General features: G+C 37.2%; 1 protein-coding gene across 1 annotated transcript; it reads left to right on the top strand.

The window, feature by feature from the left end:
• The first annotated feature begins 8,215 nt into the window (after window positions 1-8,215).
• Window positions 8,216-9,397, top strand: GPR119 (G protein-coupled receptor 119). The gene has a single exon (XM_006912506.1). It carries the CDS (start codon window positions 8,301-8,303, stop codon window positions 9,306-9,308), a length of 1,008 nt encoding a protein of 335 aa, XP_006912568.1. The 5' UTR covers window positions 8,216-8,300; the 3' UTR covers window positions 9,309-9,397.

The following is a 9,397-nucleotide window of genomic DNA, read 5'->3' as shown; positions in this document are numbered from 1 at the left end:
TAAAAAAAAGTGTAAAACAAATACAGGGTTGCAGCCGAAATGGGGAGACAAAGAAACGTGTCCCAAATGAAAAAATAGAATGAAGCTCCATAAAAAGAACTAAACAAAATCCAAACCAGCAATCTACCAGATACCGAGTTCAAAACACTGGTTATAAGGATGCTCAATGAACTTAAGGAAAAGTAGATGAACTCAGTGAAAACTTTAACAAAGAGATATAAAACAAAAAAAGAACCAGTCAGAAATAAAGACTACAATAACAGAAATGAAGAATATATTAGAGGGAATCGACAGTGGATTAGATGAAGCAGAGGATAAAATCAGTGATTTAGGAGATAAGGTAGCAGAAAACACCCAATCGGAACAGCAACTGGAAAAAAAAATTCTTAATGAGGATAATTTAAGGGGCTTCTGGGACAACATCAAGCATACCAACATTTGCATTATAGGGAGAAGAGAGAGAGCAAGGAATTAAAAACCTATTTAAGAAACAATGACAGTAAACCTGGTGAAGGAATCAGAAATACAAGCCCAGAAAATGCAGAGAGTCCCAAACAAGATAAACCCAAACAGACCCACACCAAGATACATCATACTTAAAATGCCAAAGGTTAAAGACTAAGAGAGAATCTTAAAAGCAGCAAGAGAAAAGCCGTTAGTTACCTACAAGGGAGCTCCTATTAGACTGTCAGTTGATTTCTCAACAGAAATTTTGCAGGCCAGAAGGTATTGGCAGGAAATATTCAAAGTGATGAAAAGTAAAGACCTACAACCAAGATAACTAACCAGCAAAGCTATCATTTAGAATCAAAGGAGAAAAATAGAGCTTCCCAGACAAGAAAAAGCTAAAGGAGTTCATCACCACCAAACCAGTATTACATGAAATGTTTAAGGACTTCTTTAAATAGAAGGAAAAAAAGATGAAAATATTAATAATAAATTGGCAGTAACTACATATCTATTAAAAATAGCTTTAAAGGTAAATTGATTAAATGCACCAATCAAAAGTTAGAGTGGCTGAATGGATAAGATAACACGACCCATAATATGCTGCCCAAAAGAGACTCACTTCAGATGAAAAGACAAACACAAATTGGATGAAAAAAGATATTTCATTAAAAAATTTGTTAAAAATAAAAGTAAAGGCTGGGGTAACAATATTTATACCAGGGAGAACAGACTTTAAAACAAAGGCTATAACAAGAGACAAAGAAGGACCCAGTAATCCCACTCTGGGGAATTTATCCGAAGAAACCCGAAACACTTCGAAGGGACATATGAATCCATATGTTCATTGTAGCATTATTTACAAGAGCCAAGATAGGAAGGCAACCTGGGTGCCCATCAGTGGATGAATAAAGAAGAGGTGGTGCATATATACAATAGAATATTATTCAGCCATTGATAAAGAATGAATCTTGCTCTGCAACAAATGTATGGACCTAGAAGGCATTATGCTGAGTGGAGTAAGTCAGATAGAGAAAGACAAATGCCATAGGATTTCACTTACATGGGGAATCTAAAGAACAAAATAAACAAACAAGCAAAACAGATACAAACTCATAGATACAGATAATATTTTAATGGTACAGATAATATTTTAATGGTACAGATAGAAGGGAGGTTGGAGGAATGGTTGAAAAAGGGAAAGGAAATGAGTATAAATTGGTAGTTATAAAATAGTTATGGGATGTAAAGTATAGCATAAAAAATATAGTCAATAATATTGTTATAACTACATATGGCATCAGATAAATACTAGATTTATCCAGGTGATCACTTTACAAATTATATAATTGTCTAATCACCACATTTTACACCTGAAACTAATATAATATTGTATGCCAACTCTAATTGAAAAATAAAAATTATCAAAACAAAAATAATTACTTTAAATGGATTAAATGCTCCAATCGAAAGACAAAAAAAAAAGTTAGACTTCTTTAAAAAGGAAAAAAAACATAAATATGAATAACAAAGTGGCAATAACTTCGTACCTATCAGTAATCACTCTAAATGTAAATGGATTAAAAGCTCCAATCAAAAGACATACGGTAGTTGAATGGTTAAGAAAATAAGACCCATACATATCTTGTCTACAAGAGGCCAACTTCAGATCGAAAACACATACAGACCAAAAGTAAAGGGATGGATATATATATTTCATGTGAATGGAAATGAAAAAAAAAAAAAGCAAGGGTAGCAATGCTTAGACAAAATAGACTTTAAAACAAAGGCGATAATAAAAAACAAAGAGGGACATTACATAATAATAAAAGGATCAATCCAACAAGAGGATGTAACCATTGTAAATATTTATGCACCCAGCACAGGAGGACCTAAATCTATAAAGTAAATTTATCCAGTATAAATGGAGAGATCAACAGTAGTACAGTCATAGTAGGGGACTTTAAAACCTCAGTGACACCAATGGACAGATCTTCCAGACAGAAAATCAACAAGGAAATAGCAGCCTTACATGGCACACTAGACCAGTTGGATTTAATTGATATTTTTAGAGCATTCCACCCCAAAGCAACAGAATATACATTCTTTATAAATGCACATGGAACATTTTCCAAGATAGAGCATGCTAAGCCACAATACAAGTCTCAATAAATTTAAGAAGATTGAAATTATATCAAGCATCTTCTCTATCCACAATGATATCACCTAAAAATTAATTACAAGAAAAAAAATCGAAAACACAGACACATGGAGGCTAAATAATATGCTACTAAATAATGAATGGGTTAACGATGAGATCAAGGGAGAAATCAAAAGATACCTTGAGACAAATGAAAATGAAAACACAATCATCCAAATCTATGGGACACAGTGAAAGCAATTCTAAGAGAGAAATTCATAGCAATACAGGCCTACCTCAAGAAACAACAAAAATCTCAAACAGTCTAACCTTACACCAAAAGGAACTAGAAAATGAACAGCAAACAAAGCCCAAAGTGAGTAGAAGAAAGGAAATAATAAAGATCAAAGCAGAAATAAACAAAATAGTTTGAAAATACAATACAAATTATCTATAGAACCAAAAGCTGGTTCTTTAAAAAGATAAACAAAATTGATAAACCTTTAACCAGACTCATCAAGAAAAAAAGATAGGACCCTTATAAATAAAATCAGAAATGAAAGAGGGGAAGTAACAACTCATACAATAGAAATACAAAGGATTATAATAAAATAATTGCAAACAATTATATACCAATAAATTGGACAATCTGTAAGAAATGAATAAATTCCTAGAAACATACCATCTTCCAAGACAATAAAAAGAAACAAACTCCAACCAGACCAATTACTGCAAACATAATCAAATCAGTAATAAGAAAAACTCTCAACAAACAGTCCAGCACTGGATGGCTTCACGGGTGATTTTACCAAACATTCAAAGAAGAATTAACACCTATTTTTCTCAAACTACTACAAAAAAATCAGGAAGAGGTAAGGCTCCCAAGCTAATTTTAAGAGGCCACCATTACACCAATTCCAAAACCAGACAAAGACACTGATATCCCTGATGAATATACATGTAAAAATCCTCAAGTAAATATGAGCAAACCAAATTCAGGAATACAGTAAAAAGATCATACACCACAATCAAGTGGGATTTATTCTTGGAATGCAAGGTTAGTACAATATTCACAAATCAATTAATGTAATATACCACATAAATCAAATGAAAGATGAAAATCATATGAACATACCAATAAATGCAGAAAAAGTGTTTGACAAAATCCAGCACCCATTTATGATTTAAAAAAATTAAAAACTCAGCAAAGTAGGAATAGAGAGAGCATCCCTTAACATAATAAAGATCATATATAAGATACCCACAGCTAACATCATACTCAATGGTGAAAAGCTGAAAGTGTTTTCATTAAGATAAGGAATATGACAAGGATGTAGGCTTTCACCACTTTCATTCTACACAGTATTGGATGTCCTAGCCACAGCAATCAGACAAGAAAAATAAATAAAAGTTATTCAATTTGGAAAGAAAGAAGTAAAACTGTCATTATTTGCAGATGACATGATATTACTACTTATAGAGAATCCTAAAGATTCCACCAGAAAACCATTAGAACTAATAACTAAATTCAGTAAGGTAGCAGGATACAAAATTAATTCTCAGAAATCAGTTGCATTTTTTGTACACCAATAATGAACTATCGGAAAGAAAATTTAAGAAAACAATCTCATTTACAATTTCATCAAAAAATAAAATAAAATACCTAGGAATACATTTAACTGAGGAGGTAAAAGACCCACACTAATAAAATTATAAAACATTGAAAAAAATTGAATAAGATTCAAATAAATGGAAGCATATAATGTGTTCATGGATAGGAAGAATTAAATCTTTAAAATGTCTAAACTACCCAAAGCTATTTATAGATTAAATTCAATCATTATCAAAATATCAATGGCGTTTTCACATAACAAGAACAAAGAAGCCTAAAATTTATATGAAACCACAAAGACTGGAAAGCCACAGCAATTGGGAGAAGTAAGAACAAAGTCGGAGGTATCATGCTACCTGATATCGAACTATACTACACAGCTATAGTAATCAAAACAGCATAGTGATAGCATAAAAACAGACACACAGATCAATGGGATAGAGAAGAGAGCCCAGAAATAAATCCACGCCATACTGTTGAATTATACACTTGAAACTTATTTGATTTTATTAGTCAATGCCACCCCAATCATTTTTAATAAAAAAAGAGAAAGAAATCCATGCCTGTAGGGTCATTTAATCTATGACAAAGGAGGCAAGAATATACAGTGGGGTAAAGACAGTCTATTCAACAAATGGTGCTGGGAAAATTGAACAAATACATGCAAAAAAAAAAAAAAGATTGGACCACCTTCTTACACCATATGCAATAATAAACTCGAGATGGTTTAAAGACTTAAGTGAAAGACCCCAAACTATAAAACTCCCAGAAGAAAACATAAGCAGTAAACTCTTAGTAATATTTTTTTTTTTAATATGTCTCTTCAGGTAAGAGAAACAAAAGAAAAAAATAAACAAATGGAACTACATCAAACTAAAGAGTTTTTGCACAACAAATGAAACCATCAACAAAACAAAAAGATGACCTACTGAATGGGAAAAGATATTTGCCAATGACATATCTGATAAGAGGTTAATATCCAAAATTTATAGAGAACTCACACAACTCAATATATATATATATGTAAAATGGGAAGGGGACTTGAATACACTTTTCTCCAGAGAGGACATATAGATGGCCAATAAACATATGAAAAGATGCTCAATGTTACTAATCATCAGAGAAATGCAAATTAAATCAACAATGAGATATCCTCTCACACTTGTCAGAACGGCCATCATCAATAAATAAACAAACAAGTGTTGGCAAGGATGTGGAAAAAGGGAATCCTTGTGCCCTGTTGGTGGGTTTACATATTGGTGCAGCCACTATGGAAAACAGTTTGGAAGTTCCTCAAATATTAAAAATAGAACCAACTTATGAACCAGCAATTCCACCTCTGGGTATTTATCTGAAGAAATCCAAAACACTAATTTGAAAAGATATATGCACCCCTATGTTCACTGCAACACTATTTACAATAGCCAAAATATGGAAGCAACCTAAGTGTCCATCAATAAACAATTGGTTAAAACAGTTGTGGTACATACATACAATGGAATATTACCCAGCCATAAAAAAATGAAATTTTACCATTTGCAACAACATGGAAGGACCTAGAGGATATTATTCTAAGTGAAATAAGTCAGACAGAGAAAGAAAAATACCATATGATCTTACTTATATGTGGACTCTATAGAAAAAAATAAACAAACAAACAAAACAAAAATTGACTCATAGATACAGAGAACAAATTGGTGATGGCCAGACGAAAAGGGGATTGTCGGGATAGGTTAAAAAGGTGAAAAGATCAAGGCATGCAAATTGGTAGTTATAAAAATTGTCATGGAAATGTAAAGTACAGCATAGGGAATATAATCCAATGCAAACTCTGCTTTAGTAGGTCTTAAGCAGGGCCTGAGATTCTGTATTTCTACCAAGCTCTTGTGTCATACCAAAACTTCTGATCTGATATACACTTTAATTAAAAACAGACTAGAAGACACACAATAAAAATATCTGTGTAACATTTTACACTTCATGAAGTCCTTTCACATCCATCATATCTAATTTTATCATCCCCACAACCCTGTAGTGTAGGTATTATTGTCCCCATGTTACACATGAGGAAGTCAAAGCTAAGTCAGAGAGGAGAAGTCATTAGTCCTAGTGAAAACACATAGTGTCAGGCCAGCCCCAAGGTGTCCTGACTCCAGAATCTGTGCTTTCGCCACTGAATAGTGGTTTTCACCCTTGGCTGAAGATTTGAATAATCTGAGGAACTTTTAAAACTCCAGATGCATAGGTCACACCCCAGACTAATGACAACAGGATCTCTTGGTGTGTAACCCAAATGTCAGTATTTTTGGAATCACCAATTCCACTGCACAACTAAGTTTAAGAATCATTTCACTAGAGCAGTGGTTCTCAGAGTCGTCCCCAAACTAGCAGCATCAGCATCACCTGAGAACTTGTTAGGAATGCAGATTCTCTGGCCCACTGCATACCCAATGAATCCAAAACTCTGGGAATGAGGAATCCAAGAATCTGGGTTCTGATGCACTTCAAGTTTGAGCATGGGCTTGAAAAGGACCATCTTGACTTCATGCATGGAACATAGGGTTGGGGAAACAAAAGCACACTCTATATCCAGGCATAAAATTAGGTCAGGTACCACACAACTGAAATCAGCCTCCTAATGCATATACCAAAGAATAAGTATATTCTCAGGCTGGCAACCGAAACACCAGATCCCCACACCACAGCCTTTCTGATCCTTTGTAGGGGAGACATCTGCCAAAAGTTCTCTCAGACTATCAAAATATACTGGAATATACATTGTCTCCAACTCTGCACTTTGCTCCAGTCCCTCACTGAAAACATTAACCTCGCTCATTTGTGCTCTCAGCTGAACTAAGTAAATAAGCTTCTAATCACTCTTCTCCCCACCCCTCTCTTCTTGGTATCCAAGATGAGAGTAGCAGGCAAAGGTTAGTTCTAATGTGCCCAAGCAGATGGATTTAGAACCTAAAATAGGAGTGATCTACACAACCGCCCTCCTTGAGCCCATCTCACATGCCTCAGCAATGCTGCCTCCCTTTGCCCTAACCCTAGAGCTGAGAAATGGAAAATTCTACAACCTAACATTAAAGCAGACACTTTCTAATGCAGCCCACCTCCTCTTTTCCTGTCCTAGAGATACCTCAGGTCTACAGGAATAAGAAAGTCAAGGCTGGCAGCCACTACTCATGACCAGAAACATGGCCTGGTGTGGTTGCAGAAAAAGGTCTCAATGAGTATACACAACAAGAACAGGTTTAGATGGAGATGGGCTCTATTTCAGATGGAATGAAGGGTATTAACACTTCTTGGCTTTTTTTCCTGCCCCTCTGAATCCTCAACTAATTGAGTTCCGAGGGGTAAGAAATAAGGAAACAGGACATCCTATTTGAGAGAATTAGAATCTGAGATGTTAGGAAGCAAAAGATAAGAAAGAGCTTAAATGTGTGGTAACTCCCCTGAAAGTATGCTGGACACTGAAATAGCTTGCCTGCCCTCACTTTCCACTTTAACTGATTATGATCATCTTGCTTGATTAAAAGCAGTCATAATAGTAACTTAATTAGTTATTAAGCAAATGCTTAATTAAGCTGAGACTAGTTGTTAAGCTAATACTTGAGGCTGAGAAAGAAGTGGAGATTTAACATCAAGCTATGGAGGAAGAAAAAATATGATTAGAGTAAAGTATATCTTCTGCCAAACAGGAGACCTGCTGAATGCTACAGTCCCTCCAAAGTCCATGAAGCATCAGTGAAAGGAAAGAGCCTGGTGAGACAGTGTGCAGCAGGTACTTGTGAGTTGTCTAGTAACTTGGTTGTTGTAGGGGGAGGGACTAGCTCAGGGCCAAGGAGGAGGTCTGCACTGGGACTACTGCCTTCAGAGGGCTGGAGAGGCAAGAAGCTGAGGACTAAAAAAGAGAGGGTGAGTGATTCTTAATAACCAGCAGGATCCCAAAGATGGCAAGTTGCCAGCCTGAACTGCCAGTGATGGCCAGAACTGTGCTGCAGCTCTGAATCCACAGCTCCTTCTTCTCCAGCCATTGAGAATTCGAGCTAGAGAGCCAGCATGCTCTGTTAAGTGGAAATCCTGCCACTTCAAGACATGGAGTCATCTTTCTCATTTGGAGTGATCCTTGCTGTTCTGGCCTCCCTTATTATTGCTGCTAATGCCCTAGTGGCTGTGGCTGTGCTATTGTTGATCCACAAGAATGATGGTGTCAGTCTCTGTTTCACCTTGAATCTGGCTATGGCTGACACCTTGCTTGGTGTGGCCATTTCTGGCCTAGTCACAGACCATCTCTCCAGCCTGGCATGGCCCACACAGAAGACCTTGTGTACTCTTCGGATGGCATTTGTCACTTCCTCTGCAGCTGCCTCTGTCCTCACGGTCATGCTGATTGCCTTTGACAGGTACCTTGCCATCAAGCAGCCTCTCCGCTACTTCCAGATCATGAACGGGCTCATGGCTGGAACTTGCATTGCTGGGCTATGGTTGGTGTCCTACCTCATCGGCTTCCTCCCACTCGGAGTTACAATATTCCAGCAGACCACTTACCAGGGGCCCTGCAGCTTCTTCGCTGTATTTCACCCACGCTTCATGCTTACACTCTCCTGTGTTGGCTTCTTCCCAGTTCTGCTCCTCTTTGTCTTCTTCTACTGCGACATGCTCAAGATTGCCTCTGTGCACAGCCAGCAGATTCGAAAGATGGAACACACAGGAGCCGTGACTGGAGCTTACCGGCCTCCACGGAGTCCCAGTGACTTCAAGGCTGTCTGTACTGTGGCGGTTCTCATTGGGAGCTTCACTCTGTCCTGGACCCCATTCCTTATCACTGGCATTGTGCAGGTAGCCTGCCAGGAGTGCCACCTCTACCTAGTGCTGGAACGGTACCTGTGGCTGCTTGGTGTGGGCAACTCCCTGCTCAACCCACTCATCTACGCCTATTGGCAGAAGGAGGTACGTCAGCAGCTCTACCAAATGGCCCTGGGAGTGAAGAAGGGGCTTACCTCATTCCTCCTCCTTCTCTCAGCCAGGGATAATGGCCCAGAGGAGTCTAGGGAAAGTTCCTGTTACATTACCACTATCTCCCACTCACAGCTTGATGGCTAAAAGGGTAAGGGCAAAGAAGTTTCAAAGTGCCTTCTCTGTCCCCTCTCTGGGTCCCAACTAGAAAATTAGAGGAAACTAGGGGGATGAGA

This window comes from Pteropus alecto, unplaced genomic scaffold (genome assembly GCF_000325575.1).
Source record: "Pteropus alecto unplaced genomic scaffold, ASM32557v1 scaffold145, whole genome shotgun sequence".
In the NCBI taxonomy this organism is placed as follows: Eukaryota; Metazoa; Chordata; class Mammalia; order Chiroptera; family Pteropodidae; genus Pteropus; species Pteropus alecto.
Note: the sequence above shows the minus strand (reverse complement) of the source record. Positions and strands in the feature narration are given on the sequence as shown.

What these genes read in the sequence shown, in the direction of transcription:
- GPR119 (XM_006912506.1), top strand. Translation starts at nt 8,301, where the DNA reads ATGGAGTCATCTTTCTCATTTGGAGTGATCCTTGCTGTTCTGGCCTCC.